Source organism: Notamacropus eugenii, chromosome 1 (assembly GCF_028372415.1).
Source record: "Notamacropus eugenii isolate mMacEug1 chromosome 1, mMacEug1.pri_v2, whole genome shotgun sequence".
Taxonomy (NCBI): Eukaryota; Metazoa; Chordata; class Mammalia; order Diprotodontia; family Macropodidae; genus Notamacropus; species Notamacropus eugenii.
The window spans coordinates 710,928,105-710,954,566 of record NC_092872.1 but is presented as its reverse complement, the minus strand read 5'-3'; the positions used below and the strand labels follow the sequence as shown (position 1 = coordinate 710,954,566).

The 26,462-nt window shown below is 40.0% G+C and overlaps 1 protein-coding gene across 4 annotated transcripts in view; it reads right to left on the bottom strand.

Moving 5' to 3' along the window:
• ZFHX3 (zinc finger homeobox 3) overlaps nt 1-26,462 on the bottom strand; it is a 306,829-nt gene that overhangs the window by 172,017 nt on the left and 108,350 nt on the right. For all 4 annotated transcript variants that reach the window (XM_072636468.1, XM_072636471.1, XM_072636469.1 and 1 more), the window contains one exon: nt 21,213-21,709. In XM_072636468.1, the coding sequence (XP_072492569.1) occupies nt 21,213-21,709 (497 nt within the window). The remainder of the gene's footprint in view (nt 1-21,212; nt 21,710-26,462) is intronic.

Sequence of the window (26,462 nt, the reverse complement as noted above, 5' to 3'; positions counted from 1 at the left end):
ACTGAGAGGAAGACGAAGAGGAGGGGTGAGGTGTCTGAGATTACGCCAAAGGAGGATTACTTGTAGGGACTGGGAGTGCTTAGCCAGGAGAAGAAAAGGATGGGGGATGGGGAAAATGATAAATGGTGTGTATTTGAACAGCTGTCATGTGACAGAGAAGAAGGAATTGACTTCCATAACACACGGTTGATTTTGTTCTTCCTTCTGAGAGCAGGCAGAACAAGAATAACAGGAACACAATACACAGAGTGGCAGGCGTAGGTTTGATGAAAGGCAAAACCTGAAATGGTCCGTCTGGGAAGAAGGTGGGCTTACCTTCCCTGGTGCTTTCCAAGGAAGTCCAGATGATGACTTGTCGGTGTGGTTGTGGCAGGTATGGTGGTCCCTCCCAACTACGAGCTTCTATAATTCCTAAGGCCAGAAAAAGGATGGGCCTGTTCCTTATTTCCCATTGCCACTTCCAGATTAGTCTTCTCTCCACATCCTCAGTGACCCTTTCCTGCAGTCTACACAATCCACTTATACCATAATTTCTCTCCATCCCTATAGCTCCCATCTATTGACCCCAGGGTCATTCTTCTAACTTCTTTGATTTTATAGCCTGGCTCATGGTCTTCTTTTTCTACCTGATCATCCTCTGAGGCAGGAATATCTTTGCTGATACCTTTTCATAAAGGTTAGTTGTAAATTATCCAGTTGGGTAATGAAGTGGATAGAGCACTGAGCTTGGAGTCAGGAAGCCCAAATGTGATCTCAGACACTTACTAGCTGTGTGGCCCTTGGCAAGTCATTTCACCCTCTCTACCACAGTTTCCTCATCTGTAAAATAAGATGGAGAAGGAAATGGCAAACCACTACAGTGTCTTTGCCCAGAAAACCCCAAATGGGGTCACCAAGAATTATACACAACTTAAATGAATAAACAACAACAAAGAAGCTGCTAGTCATCCTACCCATTCAGACTATTTCAATATCCTCTCCGTGTCCCGCCCCCCCTCAACTTGGCTTCATTTTACACCGTTACTGCCCCTATCCCTTCAGTCAGGCTAACCTTCCTCATGCAAACAAGTGGTACAGGGTGCTGCTTCAAGCAACATTGGCATATTCTTGGTTCCACAAAGAAGCACCTAATTTACCTGATCAGCTGTGAATTGGTTTTCCACTGAAGCAAGAATTAGCACAAGGGTTAGGCTTAACCAAGGGAAAATGTCTTCCCAATGACATTTACACTGGTGTCACTAAAAGCTGAAACTGTTGATCAGGGAGAGGGAGGGAGAGAATGAGAGAAATTTCTTTTTTCCTCCCCAGCAAGCCATTTTACATGCTGGGGGTGGGGGGTGGCAGGGGTGGGAGGGAGATGAGAATGGCAATTACATTAAGGTGCAATGCATTCATTTTTAAATGAATAGACAAAAATGACCATCACTAGGCTGGCATCAGGTTGATGGATTTTCCTGTGCTATTACATCTTTTGAAGGCCATCTGCTTAGTTACACAGGTTATAATACTTGTTAGTAGAGGAATACCATGTTAGAAGTGATTTTTAAAATATTATTCAGCTAGATGAATACAGAGAAGCGTGGGAAAATGCAAATAAATGGATACAAAGTGAAGTGAGTAGTACCAGGAAATGCAATATACACAATGACCAAAAGCAATATAAAATAAAATGACAACAAAACAATTGAAACTGGATGTGATAAAATTACAGTGACCTGTCAGTCCCAAATAAGAGATAGGAAAAGGCCTCAACCCCCACTTCTTTACAGAAATGTAAGACCTTGGGGATAGAATACTTCAGACAGTCATAATTTTTTCATATGTTGCTTAGTTTTGCTGAACTCTTTTTTCACCCCTTTTTGTTCTTTGCTATGAGAAATAGGTCTGTGGGAGAAAGAGAGGAAAGGGGAATTTTGTGAAATGTAGCTGATGTAAAAACAAAAGGCAAAAACAAAATTTACTTTTGAAAATATCATTCCATTGTATTTCCTACCTATACAGACATTTGCTTTTCTAAGAACAAATGGAAAAGTTAATGGGAGAAAAAAGCAAACAAATTAATTATGAGTTATTCAGTGCTAATGATTATTATGAATATCTCTTTTAATTCTTACAAGCACCCTGTGGAACAAGCAGTGCCATTATTATCACAATGTACATCAGAAGAAACTGATTGCAAGAAGGAACTTTCTCTAAAGTTGTGCCACGTTTAAGTGGTGGAGTTGAACTTCTTTCAGGTATTATGAATCCAATCTAGGGTTCTTTCCACTACACCGTACTTAGATGATGAGAGAGATACAAGACATTTATCAAATGCCTACACCATGCTAAGTGCTGGGGATACAAAGGAAGGCCAAACAAACAAAACAAGCAACACCAACAGTCCCTACTCTCGAGGACCTCAGAGTCTAATGGACCCAAACCAGTAGGATACATTCCCTGCCATCAGAAAGCTTTCATTTGGCTTACTAAGGAACAAGAGCAGAGACCATTATAGGCCAGAATAATTGGGGGGAAACCGAGTAGAAAAGGCAGGATTCTAGTTGACCCTGGAAGAATGAAGAGTCAGAAAATGGGGTTCACCTTCATGTCGAGTGTGATGGCATTTTTTTCAAAGGGCTCTGAAGAGTCTAACACTAGGCACAGCACATGTACAACCACAGCATGAAGAAGCAAGTACTTAAAATGACATCTGTTCGATTCATTAGCTGCATAATTAGTTTCCTCTCTGTGGAGTTGGGCTTTGTAGCTGCTGTCTAAACCTTCCCCAGGTGAAGTTCTCCTCCTCCCCACCCACTCCCTGCCAGTTTCTTAGAAGAAAGAGGATGGAACAAAGGAGAAAGGAGAAGTGGTCAGGATTTTTTTTATTTTTTTTTTTTAGTAAAGGGCATCTTAGAGCAGTTTATAGGATAAAGCTAAAGAGAAGAGGAGAAGTTGTTTTTAGACACGTGTCCTGAGTGTCTAAAACCCTCAGAATGGCCTCAATTTAATGGGAAAGTACCCTGCACATAGTGGTGCTTAATGGTTGAATGGAACTGACTTCTCTTCCCTCTTCTCTCATCCCCCCTTCCAGTTAAGGTCTTTTTTTTTTTTTTAAGCTACTTGAAAAACCTTTGACACTGGCTAGACTATGTCTTAGTGACTACCTGGACACGGCTTTGACCAGAAACTCTCCAATTATTAAAATTATTATGATTTTATAGGGAAATGACATTGAAGTAGGAAGGGCAGGGTGGGTTCCAAACTTGGGCTTGGCAAAATTGGATGGAAGACAGAACTGCTTTCTCTGGAACAATCATTCAGTCTTCCTACGCTAGTAATTTTGGATCACGTTAACGGGAACATAGTAAGGGCAGGGAAATATAAAAATGGTCAAAGCATATTCAGAAAAACAGAAAAAGAACAAACACTTGTGAATCCTCATTTCTAGCCAACGCATTACACACAATGCTTCTTAAACCACAGCTGGCTGCAAAGTAACACGTTCTGACTAATGTCTAGGATAGTGAGGAAACCACAGATCTGGGACCAAATCCACTTGGCTTGACTAAAAAGCCTAGTCTAGTGTCCCACAAATTCTCCTCTCTCTTTCCTTGTTCAGAAGGGGGAAAGGGGGCAGGGGGGAGTATTCCAAAATAATAGTCTGTCAGGGGGGAAATAACAGGTCTATATACAACACATTAACTATGAAGAGGAAAAAAATCTATTCCATAGGTAGAAGCAGATTTTGTGGTAAAATATTCATTACTGCCACTGCACACTTTAGATACAACTAAGGAACACAGCTGACTCAGAGTATCTTTCTGGTAAAAGCAGAGTCCTGTTTATAAGAGGACAGTATCAAGTGCATTGGGCTAGATTTGCATCTGCTGCTTTAAAGCAACCTAAACTGGGTTCAAATCCCACACTGTTGTCCACCTTTTCAAAAATAGTTTTGCACCAGTATTAAGAATTTAGGGCAAACATTCATTTTTGATGTTCCCAAATTTCCAATCCATTTTGGAGGATCAGACCACAAGAGGTCATGTATACATCTAGAACATGCCCTTCGTCACAAAGACAGTGACATTAATTCATTTGTATAAAAGTGTAACAAGTTGTGTGTACAAAGCCATATAGAATGGTCCTGTGATCCTAATAAGCTTTCTGGACAAGATGGATAAGAAATAAAGATCCAATATCTTTTGCATGGTATCAAAAATTTTGGCACTAAAAAAAATCTTAGCTAGAAGAGGTGATAAAGAAGGGAATAGAGAAGTCAATTCAATTCCAACATTTAGCACCTACTATGAGCAAAATATTATGATGAAAATGAATCCATCATTTAAGTAATACTTTTAAATTTAACCTCAATTTTAGGCGATTTAAAAATTAATTTAATTCAAATAAATTCAATTTAACAAACATTTATCAAGGCCTACCATATGCCAAACACATGTTACAAAGACAAAAAGTCTCTCTGCCCTGAAGGGCATGGGTACAGCAGGAGGAAACGGGAAGGTTGGTTGACAGATATAATATATACACAGATGAATAAATAGAAGGAATTGTGGGAGAAAGGGGGAGAAGGGAAGGGAGGGAGGGAGAGAGAACAAACCACCACAAGAGGAACCCCAGAAGGCTGTACAGAGGAGAGAATCCCTTAGCTGTGGCTTGAAGGAGGATGAAGTGAATACAGAATGTATTTCAGGCGTTCTGGATGGCTTATGCAAACATTCAGAAAGTGGAAGATGGGAGTGCCAAGGGAAGAGAACAGCTGAGTAGTTCAGCTTGTAATGAAATCACCACAGAAGAGAGAAGAGAGAAAAAGAAAAACAGCTAATGATGGAGCCTGAAGGGATGATGATCCAGTCACAGAATATTGGAGCAGGTCAACAGAAGAACCAGGAGATAAGAGGATTGTGGCAATCAAGGAATGAGATTGTATCCAGAAGGAAGGAGTGATCAACAGAACTGAAGGCAGCAGAGGATTTGAGAAAAGAATTTGGTGCTTGAGAGATCACTGGTATGCTCTGGACTAGAGGAATTAGTTTCAAATAGTGTGGGAGGGTCTGAAGCCATATTTCAGTGGGTGGAATGAGTACATACAACTCTAAGACTTTGATAGTGAAAGAAAAGGAATAAAGTGAAGATTTTGGTTTTGCTTTTAAAAGCAACCAGGCATGTTTATGGGCAGTAAAGAACAAGGAAATGTATAGGAAGAGATGTAAGAAAACAAGGGGACCTGGCTGATAAGGCAAGATCCCAGAGGAGCCAGAAGGCATATAATAAAGGGCACAAGTAGTGAGACTGACCTTGGAGAGAAGGGCCTCTTCATCCTCAGACTGGCACAAATGAGGAAAAAGAAGTAGATGGGTTCTGAGGTATAGAAAGGGCATGAAGAATCTGACGATTAATGACCCACCCTCAATCTTCTCTGTAAATGTAGAAGGCAAGGTCAAAACAGAAAAGGAAAACCAATTACCTCATAACATGGAAAAATAAAGCAGCCACCCTTGGTCTGATATTTGCTTGGTCAAATGTATCCTTCGAGCAGAAGAGATGCTGGTGAACCAGAAACTAGGAGGACAGATGGAAAATGGCTAAAAGGTGGGGGAAGCTTATATTTCAATTGCCATATTCATCAGCAGCAGTGTTCCAAGTCACAAATAGAACAGGCAAGGGCAGTTAATCCAGTTCTTTCTTTAAATCCACCTTTCTAGCATGCCAGAGTTGACAAATTACTCGTGTAGGCCTCAGAAGAATCTTTTGAGTATAGCACAGCACTAACTCAGAACAAGGAGTCAGGAAACATAGTTGACTGGCCAAGTGAATAAGCTATTCCCCTTCCTGTCCTCAGAGGAACAAGGATCTGACAACACAAGGGCTCACCCTTGTGGAGTGATTCTGTTCATCCAGCTCCATAGTTTGTCTGCTTAGCTCCTAAAAGTTGCTGTATCTAGCTCTAAGTGTGGGAGCAAATCAAAAGATATTTAACAATTTTCCACCATGGACCCATAATCCTTCTGTCTTATCTTTCTCTCTCTATTGGCTCTTTCCCTTCCACCAACAAATATGTCCATATCTCCCCCATTCTTTAAAAAATCCCAAAACTTTCATCTGGTTTGATCAACCCAGATAGTTATCATCCTATATCTCCCTTCTTCTTCAGTGTTCTACTCCTTAAGAAAGATATCTTCATTCAATAAGTCTACTCTCTCCTCTAAGTATTCTCTAACATCCTTTGTAACTTGGTTTCTGACCTCATCATTCAAATGAAACGGCTCTTTCCAAAATAAGCAAATATCTCTTCATCGCCAAATCTAATGGTTGCAACTTATACATGGTCCAAACAAATACTGATAAGAACAAAACAAAAAGAAAAACAGCAGACAATAAACTAAGAGAATTTAGTCTTCCAAATAACAGCCCACAAAGCAAACACTTTCAACAGCTGATCATCTGTAATCTTCTAAGCAATTTACTTCTGAAGTAAGACATTTTAGAACTCAGAAGAGATTTCTTAAATCATTCTTCATCATGATTGGCTCCAATTCTCACATCCCTTCCTTCCCTTCTTGCTAGTCTCATCTATATGTCATTCTTTGCCCTGTCACTTCAGCAGTATGATAATATGATATAATAATATGATAATAAGTAACTCCTAAGTGATTTGAATTTTTGTCTTCATATAGCTAATTATTATAGAGCAAGGCACAAACAACCCAGATGTAGCCAAAGAAAATCTGAGCTTAGGGGAAACCTACTAGAGGCTGTAATGCTGATCCTGACGGCTATCTTACTGCCTAAGACAAAAGCATTTCAATAACGAGAATAATGAAAAAATATTGAAAACTGAATTTTAACAAATAGCTCTGGAGAGAATTTCAGATTTCATTATAGGAAAAGCATTTTATTTAATGTAGAAAATATGAAAACTTGGTATGACAGTTTTCTATAAATAACAAAAATTGGAAACCATCATTAGAAGCATTTGTAGTTTTTTACCTTTGATAGGAAAAGTTGGGAGAAAAAAATGAGAATTAAAGCAACAGGGAAACAATTTATCTTGCTTTACATTTCTTGGCCTGGTTTCAAAACCGTTTAGCAGGTCAGTAAAAGAGGATTCCTTTAGTACCCACGACCCAGAGGTCTTTCATGAAACATTTGCACTGGTGTTACTAAAAGCCAAAGCTGTTCATCAGGCCTTACCAGGCAGAATCCATGGTTTTTAAAATTCCCACCATTTATATGAGTTATTCTTACTTCAATGCATGTAACTTTAAAAAAAAAAAAAACCTCCCAAGATGCAGAACATATTTTTTAAAAGGACCAGAGATCTAAATTTACCAGATATTAAAGTATAAATTCATGCAGTCAGCACTAACAAAACGATGTTCATAGCAACATTGATTCTCCCACCCTGCACTTAAAAAGTATTTTCAGTGACGAGCTATATTTAAACTAGGATACCAAATTTGGTATGTGAAAGGAATACATTTATGTTCCCATAAAGAACTTCACCTCCTCACTGTTTCAGGATTGTGTTAAAACTTGGAGTTATCTTAACAAAGCTTAATTACTCATTTAAAATTTCCCTTTCAAAAGCAAAACCAGGAACACCTGTTGGTGTTTAATGTATTCAAATTTGGCCTTTGAAGTTAAGCCTCCATCATCAAAATGAAAGAGGGGAAATGAGTTCCCCTCTTTCTGTCATTATTTAGCTCCAAACGGTTTTCTGCTAGACTGAGTGTACCTAGGACTTTATCATACGTTGTTATGGTGGTCTGGAATGCAGATGCAACCTCAGAACTACATTTTCCAGAAACGGACAGAGCAGGCACCAAAGCAGCAAATGCCAGTGGAGGGGGGGAGAGAGGCCCTAAAATTACAGTGTTTTTCTCCACATCTCGGATTAAAGCAGGGTACTTTAAGAAAGAGGATTTAGCAGGCAAGAAACACATTTCAAAGTGATGCTTATTAGATTCTTTCAAAAGGGAGGAGATAGTTCTAATTTTTTTCTCAAGCACAGAGTGTCTGTATAACAAACTTCAATGACAAATGACTATTTTTCAAACAGTAACTTAAAAGAATAACAAAAATACTCACATCATGTGGAATACTACAACAAAAGCACTTTCTTACAAGGGAAAAGTTTGGACACCTTCAAACACTTATTTTCTGTAGATAACAAATATCAGTGCAGTTGAAGTCCCTTTAATCCAGATTGAGAAGTGTCCACTTAAACTGCAGTTGTAAAAAGGCTGAGGTTTTCAGTTATTGAAGAAAATCCTCCAAACCAGTTTGCATTCAGGCAAAATATGGGGGAATATATTTTAATTATTTGTTTTACAAAAACTAAATGGTTAATTACAAGTTCTTGGGAAAAAGTCTATCCTCAACTAAATTATAACCTTCTTTATGGCAGGGAAGTCATTAAAAAAATGTCCCATTAACAAAGTGCTTGATATCTAGTAGGTGCTCAATAAATAGTCGATGATTTATAAAAACTAAACATTCACAACTAAAAGGAAATGTTAATTACTTAGGAAACAACTGATAAGACTGCTGAACTGTAATATGTTTCTGTTACTTTTATCGCCACATCATAAACCAGTTGGCAGAATCTCAGAGTTGGAATGGACCTCAGACGACATCTAATGAGACCTATGCTTGAACATACGACATACCTAATAACTGGTCATTCAACCTCTGCTCTAGTCTTCATTAATTCTTGAGGCAGACTGCTCAAGTTTGGGGAATTTGTGAGGAGTTTCCCTCCTTTTCCTTCTTTGCATTGTGTCTTTGCAAATTCTGCCTAGAAGGGTCAGGCAGAACAATCTAAGATCTCTTCCATAAAATGGCAGTCCTTAAAATACTTCAAGCTGATTATTACGTCCTAAGACTTCTAATCTCCAGGTAGAACATACCCAGTTCCTTCAACCATCTTAGATTATATATGGCAGGACTGTGAGGTCTTTAATCACCCCAATGACCAAGATTTTGATGCTCTTTGGTTTATCAATATTTAGATGGATCTGTGATGTATGGTGTAGATATAACAGTTAAGATTGCAATCCAATCACTTTATCTCATCCTTTACAACTCTTGTTCATGTCCTCCAGTAAATCTTCTGCAGGGCAACATGCTGGGAGCCTTCCCAGAGTTTTCATGACATTGCCTTGATGCCACGAGAGTACATGGAAGGAGGAATTCACTGACACACCTTGTGAAAATCTATCTACATCTTCCTTCCTCAGAGGTGCCTTCAATGCACAGTAGGTTGCATACATAAAAATGTTGTAAAAATAGGAAAGCAGCTATGTGAGTTAGTACTTATGGATATTTTCTGTTACTTTTAAAAAATCTTTGGCATTATCACTTCTTTCAATGATCTTGTGAGATCAATTGAGAATCAATCCTTTCATGTCCTCAAAATTCTGTTGTCTTCAATATGAACTTCTGTGTTGATTTGGTTTAGTCCAAGCAATCTTCCTATCATTATCTTCTTTAGTATTATTCCTTCTTTTTCATGCAATACATCAAAAATGGTATCATTAAAGCTTTGTCCAAATGTAATAGTTTTGCAGTCACTGATGAAGAAGATAAATTTGTCATAGTAATCCTCACAAATCTGTTCCAATTTTTGTCCTCTTTTCAGTTTCTTTAATTCTCTCAGGATGATCTGCTTATTAATAAGGCCTCTTAGTAAGTTTTCTATAAAGTCTTCTCCCTGCCATTGCATCTTGCTGATTTATTACACAATAAAGCTCAATCTTCCATCCTTCTATTTCTTGAAACTACAAATGAGTTCATAGTAGGTATTGCCTATGGCTGCCATCTCTCATCTTAGTAAAATCAAGTGGTTACTGGATGAGGTAGATTATGCTAGATTATCGTGGTTGGCAAGTCATTTATATCAAATAAACTTTTTCAGGAAATGGTAAGAGTCTGTGCCAAAGTCCATTCCTTTATTCATTTTTACAGCTTTAACAGCTTTGTTTACATAGGTCAAGTTAGAGTTGTCTTCATCGCATGCTAAATCTCATTGTTAGTTTTCCAGTTTGACGATGAATCTGATCTTTGTTCAAACAAGTCAGTACTCTGACAAGATAGAGTGTTGAGTCCTACATGGGTAAGCAGTCTGTCCTTGTATTCTCTTGCTTCTGAAGCACATTTTCCTACATATTTTCATCTTTGCTCACTTTTGCATTAAAGTCATATAAGTATCAAGTGCATGTTTAATTCAGAGAATCTTGGTGAGCTCCTCACAAGAGCTTTCCATCTTCCCATCCTGTGCAATAGATGTTGGCACATGAGCTGAATTTTTTTTCCCACAGTAGTAATTAAATACTGGCATGTATATTGTAGTTTGGAATAACTAAATTTCCAGTGAAATGATAATTTTTATTGCTCACAGAAGGATAAAACCAACAACATCAACTTTTTTTTTTGACTCTCCAGAGAGAAGCATGTTCTATACTTCCATCTAACTACAACTTCCCTTTGTCTTTCCGTTTTATTTTTAATGAGAACATCAAGATTAACATGGCTTATTTTGTCCAATGGCAATATTCACTTGGTCACAAGATGAGGATACTGCATTTAGAATTTTAAAAGCTGTTTATTTACAAATAGTCTGTAAATCATGGGTCTTTGTGCCCTCTGCCCCTTTGTTTGGACATTCCAGCAGAAGTGGAAGGAGGTCATATAGCACTGAAGGCTATTTTGCATTTTCTGCCGCAGTCTATCAAGGTCTTACTTAAAATGTGGCACCTACAATCCAACTTCAAACCCAAGATGGAGTCTGCCCAAAACAGAATACACCAGGACCATCACCTCTCTGGTGCCAGTAACTACTGCTTGCTTTAATGTAGACTAAGACTGCCTAACTTTTTATTTCAGCCATTTCATGGTGACGGTAAATGTTAGTCACTACAATCTCTAGACTTAAAAAGGAAAATTGCTCCATTCATCCTCTCTGCCTCTCACCATTTTGCACTTGTGAAGCTGATTTTCTTAAACTCAAGTATAAGACTTTACATGCATCCCCATTAAATCTCATCCTTATTATTATCACATTCATCCCAGTCTTCTAGCCTGTCAAGATCTTTTTTGGATTCCAACTCCTCTGCGTCATCCAACATGTAGTTATGTCTCAAAGGTTTGTGTCATCTGTAAATGGGACACGCAAGCCATCGGTGCCTTTCTCCAAATCTGCATAAAAATGTCAAACCTCACAGGGTCAAGCAAAGATCCCTGGGGCACTCTATACTAAAGGCCTCCTTCAAAGGTGACATTGTACCACTGAGGACTAATCTTTAGTGCCAGTTCTTAAGTCACTTAATTGTTCTACGGAAAGTCCTTACCTCTCCATCTCATCCACAGGAGGATCATGAGAAATGCTGTCCAATGCCTTGTGGAAATCTAGGTGAACGATGTATATTTATGTGCTACCCCCTGCCACCCCATCTACTAATCTAGTAATCCTGTGAAAAAGGGAAATGAGGCACAAATGTTCTTGATGAAGTCACCATCACAGTTGACTTTTCATTCCAGACTACCTGAAGAAGTGCAAGGTGTGATGACTGAGCCACTATCAATGGCCTTTGAAAGACCATGGAAAATAAGAGAAGTACTACAGGATTGAAGGACAAATGTTCTGACTCAAAAAATGGAAGCAGATGAAGTTAATAAACCATAAGACCAGTGACAGTGTAACCTTGATTCCTGGAAAAATTCTAAAATGTCTTATGAAAGGGTTGTTTTGTGAACAACTATTTGATAAGGGAAAATTTTTAGTCAGCTATAAGCAAAGATAGCTGGCTTCTTTCACGCTAAATGGTTAGAAAACATAGAGATACCAGAGAGATTTCTGCAATGTCCATAACATAAGCAAGAATAGAAGAAAATGTTGAATGCCTCTGTGCAACTAAGAGGAAAAGCAGCCCAGTAAAGAGAGAGAGCTGGTCTGAATCCTTAAGACTTTTTCAAGTCCCAGCTCTGACACATCTGGTTGTGTGACCTTGGACAATCATCCTCTCAGTGTTCCCCTCCCCAAACATGCCTACACCATTCTCAAAGATTACAAATTGCAGAGAAGGTGCTAGCTCCTCTAATGTGCATTGAGTTTCCTACTGGGAACTCCAATACACAGATAAGATCTCGGTTCCGATCCCTTCTCCACCTACCATTTTCCCTTGGGAACCAAAGGCAGTTAGATTACACAGTGGATAGAACGCTGAGCCTAGAGTCAGGAAGATCTGAGTTCAAATCCAGCACTTTCTAGTTGTGCAACCTGGGCAGGCCACTTAACCTCTTAAACTTCAGTCTCTTCAATTGTAAAATGAGCACCTACCTCACAGAGTTGTTGAGAATTAAATGAGATAATACTTTCATAGGGCTCAGCACAGTGTCTTCCCTCCCTTCCCACTGCATTACAAGTGGGGGAGGGGGAAGGACACTATGTTACTATGCTCAATCAAATCAATGATCAATGTATCATCAATCAGAAAAGGCAGAGTTGGTCAGAATGCAAGAACATTTTGAATGTTGCCCTGATTGATACCCAATTTACACTAAAAAACAAAACATTGTAAGAGAACAACCTCTTACACACTGGAGATTCCCCTGTACAAGATGTGGGGGAGGGCATGGCAACCAGAATCACCCACACTGAAAAGCCTTAGATGGATTACAGTTTATACTGATAGAGGAGGGTGTGTCCTCATGAATGAGTCACACAACTGTGGATGTCCTTTAAGGATGTTCAAATAAAGGTGAGAGACAAGAGAATGTCTCTGAAGATGCTTGTAGTTCTGACAGACCGTACTGAATTTAAATCAACCCAGGGCACATCTTAGATACAGCATGATGAAAAGGGAGGGATCCAGGTGGAAGGGCATAGAGTGAGTTATAAAGAAAACTGGGACTGGGGTGGGGGTGCATGAAAATTCCCCTTGGGTTTCAGTACACTTCAGCTGGCACCAAAGAGGCTATCATAAAGAGTAGCAATGTTTTAACTCCAAACCGACCGGATCCTAACTTAAAAGACTTCGACCCACCTCTCTCCAAAGCCCCTTGTGAAGTCAGTTGGCTCCAATGTGCTGCCTCAGTTTCTCTCCAGAGTCTCTGGCTAGAGATACTGAGTAGATTCTGGAGCAGTACCCATCTTCAGTCACAGTCCAAGTATGGGGATAACCCAGGAGAATCTGGAGAAGTTGCCAAGTAAATTGTACCACTTGTTATCATGGCCCTTAGTGGGATGGCATCCAAGGGGGTGCTGAGGACAGCAGCTTAAGGAGAAAAGGCCTTCAGCCACTCTGTAAGAAAAAGATTTGGTGTAAAGTCTAGACCTTTGAAGACAAACAGTCTAGCCTTTTGGACATTCCAGATTAATTCTAGTGAACAATCTGCTCTCTTTGTCTTTTTAAATTTTGGTTGAAGGGGGCAAAGGTGAGAAGGAAGGGAAAGCAGAAATATAATTTTAAAAAACACACCTGCTTAATGAGAAAACAAGTTCCAAGGAGACCTATGCAAACCAGATGCTGCATCCACCACCTGCTCCAATATCCTGGGGGATTGGGAAGGTGACTGTCCCCATCTTTTCTAAATTAAAAGGGAAGAAAAGAATCTGCAACCCTTGACTTTCTAAGCCTGACATAAGCAGTCAGTGACCAAGCATGGGCACCACTTTGAAGTCAGTTTCTGAAACTCTCCCACTGCTTAGCTCCCAGCCCAGTTCAAAATGTGAAGTCCAGGGAGCCAATAGCCAGCCTCCCTGCATCTTCAGATCTGCCCACCTGACCAAAGCTGAGGCAGGTTCTCCACCATGCCAGAGAAAGGATGGGCATAAGAATCCTGAATTTAATAAATTAGTTTCATGGAAAGTTTCGTACATTCTTCTCAAAATTGTTTCACTCTTCTTCACCAAAAACAAACAAATGGCTCATGGGAATGGGAGCTCTCCCTGTGCAGAATAAGGCTATTTGGAGCTATTCAGATGGTATCCTACTTTGCCTTTAAAACATTAGTTTCAAAAGCCATGTATCAAGACCAGAGAAGCCAATTCACATGTGAGCTACAGCTTACAACTGGGACTGACAATTTTCATACTAGTATAATTTAAGATTAATATGAGGTATTTGTTTCTGGCCAAGTCAAAGAATTCTCAGCTGGGAACTGTTTGAGTAATGGGTTCTGGTGGGGTCTTAATCTCTCTGTTAAAGTTGATGGATTTCTATTTCAGTGACTCTCAGGTGAAGAAAAAAAAAAAGCATCAAAGTGAATGCCAGATTGTAATAGTTGGCAGGTGGGTGCTGATTCCAAATGCCCTTCCTGTCTCTTTCCCAATGGGAGGGGGAGGAGTGTTTCAGACATTATCAGACATTTAGGAGTGCTCACTTGTTACCACCATATGAAAAAGGAATAGGGGTAAAGAGTGAACAGACTCTAAATTCATCCATTAGACTTAAGGACCTATGTTAGGTATATGAGAGGATAGAGAACCCACTTGAGTTTACCCATGGCTGACCTTGCCTATAAGAGGGAAGCAGGTAAAGACTCTGACATCTAAAACAGAAATGGGGAGAGCGAGGGCAAAGTTAGAAGGGATTTAGTGAGAAAGTCACTTCACTGAAAGCTTCAAGATTAACATCTTCTAAGACAATGGCCCAAGTGAAACAACAAAAGCTTTCTCTAAAACATGTCTCAACTCTGGATTAGAGCAAACACAGATGGCAACAGGGCAGTAAGATGAACCTCAGACTTTTTACAGTGGTAAAATCCTTTATCCTCAACAGTCGAGACCCTGAACTAAAAACCTTTGAAAGATTTCTTTTTTCAAATGTTTGTTGCTTGGATAAGTAGTCAGACTATATGAACAAACAGTTCTGAAAAAAACAACAACCGAAAAAAGACTTTTAAACCAATGAGTATAGAAAAGACCACTCCAAATTACTACTAAGTGAAATAAAAATCAAAACGATTCTGAGTTTTCACCAATGCAAACTGGCAAAGATGATAAGAGATGGGCATAGAAAATGCTGGAGGGTTGTAGAAAGATGGTGCACTAGTAATCTGCAGTGAGTGCATCTGTGAAGTGGTCCAATGATTCTGGAAAGCTATTTGGAATTATGCTAAGACTTTAACTAAAATATCCGTATCCTTTCCAAGGCCATCCCTCTGCCAGGTATTGTCCCACCCTTGAGGAGTATCGTGTGTGTGTGTGTGTGTGTGTGTGTGTGTGTGTGTGTGTAAAAGTGTTTTTGGTAGTACTAAAAAAAACTGGTGGAAAAAAACACAAAGATATAGGAAATGGCACATAATTGGAATATCATTTGGAATATTACTTTGCCATAAGAAATTATGACTATGAAGCATGGGAAGACTATGAACCAAGACAGTGTGAAACTAGCAGAACATGGAAACACACAAACATCTTTTGTTGTTGTTAAGGCATATCCGAGTCTTTGTGACTCCATTTGGCAAAAGTAGTAGTACCAAGGGCCTCTTTGTTGTTGTTCAGTCATGTCCAACTCTTCCCCCCATTCAGGCTTTTCTTGGCAAAGACGCTGGAGTGGTTTGCCATTTCCTTCACCAGCTCATTTTACAGATGAGGAAACTGAGGTAGGCATGGTTAAGTGCTTTGCCCAGGGTCATACAACTAGCCAGTGTCTGAGGCCAGATTTGAACTCAGGAAGATGACCCCATTCCCAACTCCAGGCCCAGCCCTCTATCCATGGTGTCACCTAACTGCCCAGACAAAAGTCTGCAAGAACATTAATGGAAATAATGAAAAGAAATTGCAATCAAATTTTATATAATAACAAAGTTTGGCCCATGAAGATGTACACCCCTCCCTATGGGTGTGGGGCACAATATACAATCATACTTTCTTAATGTGTTGGTAAGGATTTAAGAGTTGGGAAGACCTGGATTCAAATTCGGCCTCAGATACTGTGTGACCCTGGGGCAAATCATTTAACCTCTCAACATTAGTTTTCTGATGTATAAAACGGGGATAAATAAGTGCATCTAATCCACCTGGTTAATTGTTAGGATCAAATGAGATATATAAAATTCTTTTAAAACTTCTTAGTGCTATATTAATATTAGCTATTGTAATTGGGGTTTTTTTATTTTGTTAAAAAGGATGCTTTTCTGAGTAGTGGAGAGGAGGGAGATTTATTGTTCAAGAAAAGCAACTTAAAAATAAAGTGCCTATTTTAAGTAATGCTATGTAGCCTAACATTAAGTTTATAATTGTTTTATTTAAGATGATTTTTCTGAATCTAATAAATATTACTAGATAATATAGAGAGGGAACGAGGACAAAATGCACAATGAAGAGATCAATATGGAAAAGAACTTTCTCAACTGTCTCAAAGCAGAACAAACTGCCTTGGTGTATGGGAAGAGACCCTCCATTACTATACTTCTTGGAGCAGAGGCTGGGGAACTGCTCACCAGAGATACTGTGGAAGACATTCCTATTCAAAGACAGGCTGGACTAGATTTCTTATCAAGTCTCTTCCAACTCTGAGCTGCCATAATTTTATGACTTACAAGAAGCTTTCAATCTTGGCTTTCGTATCTACAAAATGGAGCTAATAATACTCAATCTGCCAAACCTCACATGGAGGTTGAAAGGATCAAGTGAAAATAAAAGGGTGAAATCCTAGACAAATAAATGTAAGTTGTTGTTACTGCTAATTATAACTTCTCTAACTTTCAGACATTCTCTAAACACTCATCCTATCATGGCTGTGGATATTGATGGCCTGAGGCATCTAAAAGGAAGGTGACAATCACCCCAATAATAGAATCTAAAGAACAACTGCCTCTTAAGGTTTTTCTTTCAACTCTAATTGGACTAATTGCTAGGAGAACATAATCAATACTATTACCAATTTCTTAAGATCTTCTCCGTGCTCCAGTGACCACCCTCCATCAACTTCTAGAAAGTTACCCGGTGGGGGTGGAAATGAGTGATCAGTAATTCAAAAGAAATCATTATGTGATTTTATTGTGAGCTCTAAACCCCAAGTAATAAAAAACAAACTGAAAAAGTCTGGGTTGAAGGGGAAATGAGAATGGAGTTTTAAAGTCTCCCATTTTTAAGATTCAAACCTATGAGACTTTTAAAATTTTCAGTTCTAATACCATCATCTCCTTTCCCCATTAAAATCACCCTTAATGATGAGTTACTTAGAATGTAGGATTATCATAAGGGACCAACTCTCTTCTTGGATCCTCCAGCCTCCGTAGTCCCTAATTCACAGGAAAAGAAAAAGAAAAAGAGAAAGTCTACAAAGATCGTAAAGAATTGGCAACTCTGGATCCTTCCTTACTAGCTGTCAGCAGAGCTGGACAATAATTTTAATGCAGCCCAACCAGCCAATAAAGGAAACTAGCACTAATTTTTTTAAGGCAAAGCAAAGAGGTGTGTAGGTGTGTGGGTGCATGCATGTGTGTGTGTGCGTATACGCCTGTGATAAGCCCAGTGCTTTCTCTCACTCGGTCAGCAGCATCTGGAGAGGATTTTCTCCAGCAGACAGTAAAGAACTCGATTACATCCAGTTAACTGTGCTCTAAACTGATTATGCATGTGCCAGGCTAATGGATTACATTAGCAAGAGGAAAAATAACATCCAATCAATCTCAATTTGCTACAGACCACACCAGGGCCTAAGAGAAAAACTGGTTCGTGAACTCCCTCCACCCTGACCCAAAATGCTGGGACTAACAAAGCCCTGTGACAAGCAGCACTCTCTGGTAAGAGATGTGCTTTTTAGTCACGACGAAGGATCGAGGTTAAACTAAGTTGTTGCCAGAGCACTCCTGAGAGGTACACAGCTTCTCCTGCTGAACCTCTCTGCAGTCAGGGACCTGGCAAACCTCAAGGCACTCATCTGGCAAGGAATCCAAACGATTTACCTTCAGGTAGCACTCTGAGGCTTAACGAAATAACTTTGCTCATAAGTTGTGTCATCTGAACGTTTTCATGCCCATTTTACAGCTGAGGCAACTGATGCCTACTCTAGGTCACACAGCTGGTAAGCATCCGAACTAGGATCTGAACCTACACCTTCCTGACTCCAAATCCAAGACTCTTTCCATCAAATTGCATGGCTTCCTCTAAGGGACAGAGAAGCTGGCCTAAGGGATAGTGGTCCATACTGCAAAGAATTCCATCTTGAGAATACATTGTCCAGCATAGGTCTGCATCAACTTCTCTACTAGGCAGGTACACTTTAGCCTGTAGAATTCAGTGTCCATCATCTGACTTTGTCAGATACTTAAAGACCTTCACAACCTGGTCCCACCCTATCTTATCAGCTTCCATTTCTCCCTTTACCTGTCCTAGAGGAAAGTAATTTGGTCTTCTTCCCCTTCCTCCCAAATGATGTCTCTCCTATCTCTGGGCCTTTGCACTGACTATCCCTTAGCCCTCTCAAACTCTACCCCTGCTGTCTCCCACCTGTCTATTAGGTTCAAAGCTCTTTAAAGGGTTGAATTGCCATCGGAAAATAGATGATTTGCAAATCTATATATTCAGTCTTATATCACTAACTGGACATTTCCAAGTGGATGGCCCTGAGACCTCCAAACTCAACAGGTCCAAGATTGAACTCATGACTTTTCTCCTCAAACCCTCCCCCTTCCATATTCACTATTTCTGTTGGAGACCCCACCATCCTTCTGGCTTCCCTGGTCCATAAAAACCTCCTCATTATCCCTATCTGCTCTCTCCTTATCAGCCCCCATGGTCAATCAGTCACCAAATTTTGACATTTCTACCTACAACATCTTTTGCATCTGACCTCTTCCTCTTCACTAAGTACCTCCTCCCTATGTTAAGGCCCTCATCTCCTTTTGCCTACTTGGTCTTCCCCCTCATGATTCTTTACTCCCACCATTGTCCATCCTGCAAAGAAACTGCCACCAAAGCAGTTTTCTTCAAGCACATACATGGCTAGGTCACTCCCCTTCTCAATCAACTACAGTGGTTCCTACTGACACTAAGATAAAATATAAACCCCTCTATTTGATTTCTTTGAAGCTCTTCCCCACCTGGCCCCAACCTGTCTTTCCAGCTTTGATGAACACTACTGCGCCCCCCAATTCTGCGAGCCAGCCATGCTGGCCTGCTCTCTGCTCCTCAAATGATGCTTCATCTCCCTTCTGTGGGTCTTTGCACTGTTTGGTCCCCGTGGCTGGAATGCACTCTCTTATCTCTGTCTTAGAGAGTCCATCCATTTCTTTAAGACACTATCCAAGCGCCATCTTCCGCATGAAGGCTTTCCTGATCCTCCCAAACCATTCCGTATTTAACTACCATATATGTTGGCTTCATATTTGTGCTGTGTATCTGCAGTGGTTATCACTGCATTAGACTATAAGCGTCGTGCGAGTAGGGATAATTTTATTCTCGCATCCCCAAAGCCCAGCACAGTGCTTGGTGGGTAGTAAGTGCTTAATCTATGCTTGATGATTAATTCTAAAAATGTTAGCTGCTGTATGATTATTACGCTGATGACATAAAATGTCTAGTGAGGGATCGAGATGGGATCACTCCTGGGTCAGATCTAAGCACCACTCCCTCTCAGATCTCAATCAGCTATGATGTAGGGGTCCTTTGGACTTCCTCCTAGTAGCAATTTGAAAGCAACATAATAAATTTGAGAAGCATGAACTAAATCTCTTTTGAATTATCTTCATTTGGTGAGAAAAATTAGAAATCCTATCACCACTTAAATACAATTAAGATATATTCCTTTGAGTTTGCACTTAAAAAGCACTGTGCAAAGAGCCTCCATTTCAGCCGGGGGAGAATGACAATTTTTGCTAACTTAATACGTATGGTAGGGTCCCAATGAACCCCAATAAAATTGGAACTCCTTATAGTCATGCCTCACTCTTAACTTTACCTGCAACACTCAAAGGTGGTTTCCAACCCTGTACTTATTTTTCCTCTTCCCTTCCACCCTGCCCCTCAAAAAAAAGGGGGAGCTCAATGTTACATCCTATGCAGAGGATTTCCAAAAATCACAAAATTGATTTGGATTAACCATATTTCATTTCCAGGGTTACTGAAACCATGGAGCAGCCAATCTACAGATTAAGAAATTTCATCTATTTGGACTCTCAATTTAAAACAAGAAGAATAAACAAGGAACTAAATGTGAAATTGGCTAAAGACATAATCTTAGCATAATTAATATCTCCACACAGAATACTCAGTGCCACAATGATACAGGACAGAGCAAAGAGAAGGGTAGGAAAAAGGAGAAATGAAAAATAAAACAGAAGAAAATGGTAAGAGAGAGAGGGAGAGGATGAGTGCGTGTGTGCGCACGCGCACGTGCACACATGTGCATGCGCATGTGTGTGGAGAAGATATGTGAAATGAGGCTAGTTAGATTTATGGCGATTTGTACCTGATTGTTCATACTAAAGCCATTATGGAATGATTAGAGAAAAAGGTGAAGCTTTAAGTCCAGTGAAAATCAATAGAAATGTCTGGAGCAATTCTGCCACTCGAGTGAAAGGACTATTTACAGTATCCGGAGCTCCTCTTGGGTTACAGCCTACAGAGTTGAGAGAAGGAAAGGGGGGAAGGGGAAAGAAGATGGAGGAAGGGCAAAGAAAAAAAAGAGGCTTGGCAGCGAGAGGACAGTGAAGAAAATAATGGCAGAAAAGACTAATGGAAGGAGCCAGTGGGGGAGGAAGAAGGAAAAGGGCAGAAGAGCAAAATGGGGAAAAGGTGAGATGGAAAAAGCAAAAGGAGAAAAAACCCAAAGAGGAAACAAAGGAAGAAGAAAGCAAACAGGAGAAGGCAAAGGAGAGAGGGAGAAAAGAGAGTGGGTGTGACAGCATGGGCTAGAAACTACACCTGTGTTCATAGTAAAAAAAGGGAAGGGAGGAAGCTGGAACTCAGGGCAACCTAAAGAACACACCTTAGGTGGTAAATGAAAAGCCTATCTGTAACCTCTCAAACTCCAAAGTCAATTAAATGCCTGTTTTTCATAATCAAATAAACTGAAGGAAAAAAGATCAGCTTTCCCTCAGGGGGGCTTGCTTCCATGACGCTGAGAGCTTCAGGAGGTGAGAAGAATAGCTGAGTTCTTCCCCTGCTACTCTACCATGTTCCATTGGGCCAAAGACCCTTCGCTCTCCTGGGAAGCTCAAGTACCCACTCCCAAGGAAGAGAACAAGTAAGCTTGTCTTACCTTATACAGCTTCAGACTTGCTTCATGCCTCGAGTTGACCGTGTGGAGTCGTAGCTTCTCCAGGCTATTGGTATAGTAGTCACAGGCATTGCACTTCAAATGTACAGGGTTTCCAATGGCCACACATTTCAGTCTCCACTCATTGGCCTTCCCACCTTCCTTGATGTGGGCCACCAGCTGGTACTTCTGTACATGCTTGTCTGTCTTGCAATGGAGTTGAAAATTGGCCTTGAGCTGGGTATTGTACCGGCAAAGCTTGCACTGATAGGAGTCCCCCATCACTGCTTTCCACTCCTCCTCAGGGAGGCCACGTTCCATGTTCATGTGCAGTCCCAGCAGGTCTAGGCTGTCTGTGGTGAATTTGTTACATACTGCACACTGGAAAAGCTTCAGGGACGGGTCATTGGTCTGCGTGAAGCTCTCACCCAAGTTCATCAGTTCCTCAGACACCAGCTGCCCGCCCCCCAGCCGCATGTCTAGGGGTATTTCACCGCCCACTGCATAAAGGAGAGAGAGGGAAACCAAGTCAGAAAAAGAAGCTCCTGTTTGCAACAGCTGGTTGTCTCAGATGGAAGAGGCCAGGGTGAAACATTCTCTCTTTAATTTAAGTGAAGAGAGGGAGACATGAGTCACACAGGGGTCTGTTTCAGACATGAAGAGAAACCAAGCAAGGTATGCTCTACAATACAGAAATGTTTCAAAGCCTGGGATTCCCCTGGATGCAGCTGGTTCAACCCTGCAAGACAGTCTGACATTCCAGAAAAGGTCTTTTGAAATGGAAGGCCTCCCCAGATTGTAAACTCCCAGACAGCAGGGGTTCTCTACATACTGGGTAATGGGATCATACACTGAGAGCTGGACAAGCCCTTAAAGGTCACTGAGTCACACCCTCATTGAAAAGAGGAGGAAACTGGGAGGCTGGAAGAGTTAAAGTGACTTGAGAGTCACACAATTATTAAGTGTTTGAGGAGAGATGATTAATACAAGATGTCCCAAAAGTCTCGGTGCAGTTTTAAGGTTTAATAGCTTAAAACTGATGCACTAAGACTTTCTGGAATACCTTGTATATGATTGTTGAGTCAGGGTGAGGGACAGCCAGGCGGCCAGTTAAATTTAGTTGCTGAATCTGGGAGAACAAGCCAACATGGGCACCTCAGCACAGTCTGGTAGGCAGAAAAATGGGCAGCACGTTGGTTGGAGGAGTAACCTCCTCCTTTGTCAGACTTCGAATTGGGGCTAAATCCCAGGATTTACTTGAACCAAAGATTCTAGGACAACAGACATATTTGTAAACAGGACCCCAGGCTCTTCATTTGGGGAATGATGGGCAGCTAAATACCAGAAAAGTAGCACTGCTCATTTTAAAGAAAGGGGCCATTTCCCCTCCTTTACATACGTCCTCATCAATCTCCAGTGCACCTCTGACCTGACTAAACAAAGAGTGGACCTCCGCTCATTGACAGTAAATTAATATAGTGGGTTCTCATTTGTGTTACTACAAATGCTTGAGACAAGTCAGCTTCCTTCCCTTACCTAGAAACGTACAGCCATCCATCCCCACAATTTAGTTTCTGGGTTCCCACACTTGCCTCCGGAGGCACACATGTGCACACACAAACGAACGCTTCAGCCAGTTTATGTTTTTCTCCCCTCTAATATTTCAGCTAAATTTTTCAGTTGGTCTGGATTTTGTTGTTTGTATCTGATCAGTTTCCTAGTGGGTAAACCAATTCAAGAGAGATATTATCATTTCATGTTTTTAATATTTGGCCTATGAATGTTCCACTAGGAAGCATCATGATAGAGAAAGCATTCCTGTGAGCTTTTCTCAACATCATGATTGGGTTTGTGAAGACTAGAGAGCATTTAAAAATCCACCCAAATCTCTTATCTACACACATTTCAGAAGACTTTAGAAGCTCACTTTTGGCATCTCTTGTGCGAAGTATGGTTGCTCTTGTCAGGGAAATGGCATTCTTTTTAGGGCAAAAGAGCAAAGAATGAAAAAAAAAACTCTACTCTCTCACTTTTCAATGTATAATAGGTCACCTGAACAGACATTACCATCCACAGAAATTCATACAATGTCCAGGCCAAAAAAAAAAAAAGAAAAACCTCTGCCTGGGAGAAGCACAAAACAAGAAACAAATAAATACTTGTTTCCTTTCCATCTATGGCCAGAAGCATCCAGTCTCAACTTTTTTTTTTTTTAACAACCTCACTATTACTCTAAAAGGCATTTAAGCCCTCAGATGCCAGATGTTTAATTAAAAAGCTAAGTCTAGTTGTCAACCAAGAAGTTATAAATCTTTTTCCCACTCCCCAAGTTCTTGACCTAAAATGAAAGTCAATGAAAAAAGAAAGCCAAAGAGAAATGGATTTGAAACTATGCGTTCAGAAAACAGTATTGGCCTAAATGTACTTCAGGTCCTCAATCTCAAGGAATAGATGTGAATGTCTGATATAAGCAAAATAGTGAATGTCCAATGTCGCCAAGTAGAAATCTTATTTTAAAACAACAAATTTATACCATGTTCCCCAATGACAGAGACCAGGATATGTCACAATTCATGTAAGAGAAAGTGGATCCCTATCCCTAAGTCAACTGTTTCAAGTCTTGCAGTCATTAGGAATCATATCTACTAATTAATCAAAAACACACTTATTAAGAGTCTACTATGTGCCAGGCACTGTGCTAAGCATTGGGGATTAAAAGAAAAAAAAGAGGCAAAAGACAGTTCCTGTCCTGAAGGAGCTCCCAAGGATTCTGAGGTATGGCTTTAAAGATGCATTCCCTTTCACAGCACTACTTGAAAAGACAAATGACCTTGAGTTAAAGGTTGGAAAAAACTACTAGTATGTGTCAAGTCCAATTCTTCTCTTTAGAAAAAAATTCATGTTAACTTTCCTGCTATGATGGGACCAAAGATTCCATTTTTAACCACTTTCAGAAAAAGATATATCACAACCACACTAGAATGGAATGAGTTCCTTTGTTTAACAATATTTAGGTTAATGCTATTTCAAAAGAATGGCTAAAATAATAAACTTTTAAGCACTGGGGTAAATTCTGCAACAAACAAATAAAAATAGAAAAGATTTCTTTTTCTAACAAAATCCAATAACCTGTAATATCTGAAGACTTCTTCTAGATGAAGAGCTACTATAGGCCAAGCAACAGCAAAGTAGCGAATTACTGCTATTCTTATTTATATAGATCTGCTTCCCATTGGTGAGATCTGTTTCAGTCAAACCGTAAGCCCTGACATTGATTGAGAGACTCACTTTCTTAGTGTTCCATACAACCAAAGCTCAGTAAAGGCAATGTTTTATTCCTATGCCCACCTTGGGCTGCCATCTGAATTGTCATAGTTATACTATCCACCTAGAAAAAAATAACTCCTAAGATGAAGAAGAACTAGGAAGTAGCCTGACACTCACTCAGCCATACTAGTTATGGTAGAGGCTGTTACTGCCTGAACTAGATAGAAATAACGTTTCTACAACAATACTAAGAAGTCTGTTCTTTCTGGAAATAAAGTGGAGATAGAGATTATTTGTATGTTAGATTAAAAGATTATCTGTTGTCAGTACAGGTCATGAAAATAGTCTGCTTTGATGTCATGCCTTCCTAATCTCTTTCTCCAGTTTCAGCTAGAGCCATTAAACACATCATGTTAGGTGGAATGAGATGAGGCCTGACTGGGTTATCTACTCTAACCTTCTGCTTCTACTCAGTATGCCATTTGGCCAAACACAAGGTGGTGATGTGTCACCCGGCCATCATTCTCTACTTGTTGTCTCCTCTTGCCTCTTGGATAGGTGCTACACTTCCCTTCCACATCTATGGTTTTCCTCATCCAACTCCCTATTTCTAGCATGCCCTCCTCCCTTCTACTGTGACTCTACCTACCCAACTCTAACGTCAATTCCCCCACAAAGCCTTCTTTGATAACTCTCCTGACCCACAACTACTAACTTTCCCTTCTCAGAACTTCTACAGAACATTGGTGACTCTCCTATTCACTTATGCAATTGTATGAATTACAGCTTTATAAAATTAGACTACAAGCTCCAAATGGGCGAGGAATTGTGTCTTCTCTAAACATTGTGTCTCTTCCTGCACCTGACACAGATGCTTAGAAAATGTTTGAATGAATACATCTTAAATCCACAATTAAATTATAAGTTCCTATTAAATGTGGTCTTTCCCACCTCCCTTTTCTGGGGGGGAAGAGCGTGTATCTCAAGTAGGAATTAGTTGAGTGACAGACACACAGATATACAAGCTGTCTATGTCTCTACCTTACTTATTTCCAGTTCTGTCAGAGATTTCTGTTAAGTAAAATTCCTATTGGTCCAACTGAAGTCTATTTCCCTTCTTATATTTACAGAACAAAGAGTACCATCTCATTACTACCTAGCCAGCTTTTTCATTTCCTTGAAGACCTACCCCTGGCTTCCAGTTCTCCCTGCTATTCCTTGCAAAACTGTTGGAACAATCCTACTGATGGCAGTAGTAACGGTTTGTTCATTTCAAGAGTTAGTAAAAATCTATGTTGACATGATTAAGCAATTTAAGTTAAAATATTTTAGCACCCATTGGAATTTAAGAGTTACCTAAAATGTTTGAAGCTAGAAAATATTACAAATTTAAGCACCACACCAGGAAACGGACAAATTGAAAGACATACCAACAATTTCATCAAGATCAATGAGGATTAAAAGAGCACGTGTCAACGCTTGAGAATTACTGGATTTGTTTCTTCTGGCATGAACCTACACCACAGGACAAAGGTATTTAGTTATCACCCCTCTATCAGGAATGGGCCACATGGCTAAACTCAAGGGGTTAATGTTATCATAGAAGGTGTAGAGAATTACAGCAAGTCAGGGACTAAAGGTCCAGAGACATAGGTAGAAAGACAAAGGGGGAAGTTTAGCTTTAAAAACTGGTCCAGTGAAATAACTTGGTTTGAAAAAATGGAATCTCAAAAGAAGTAGAGTTGGTTTCTAAATAATATGGTCTACAGCATCCAATATACAGGAAGTACCTTTAAGTTCTAGAGAGGATAAGCACAAAGAGAAGGACCCAGAGAAGACCCAATGCCTGAGTATATGGCATTCTGATTGAACATTCCTCACTTTTCTAAAATTATCTCCAATCTAAAAACTGCCATCAAGTCCCTCTTAACTTACCTTCCAATTATTATGGCTAATCTGATTTTTCTACAAGCCAAGCCTCATTTC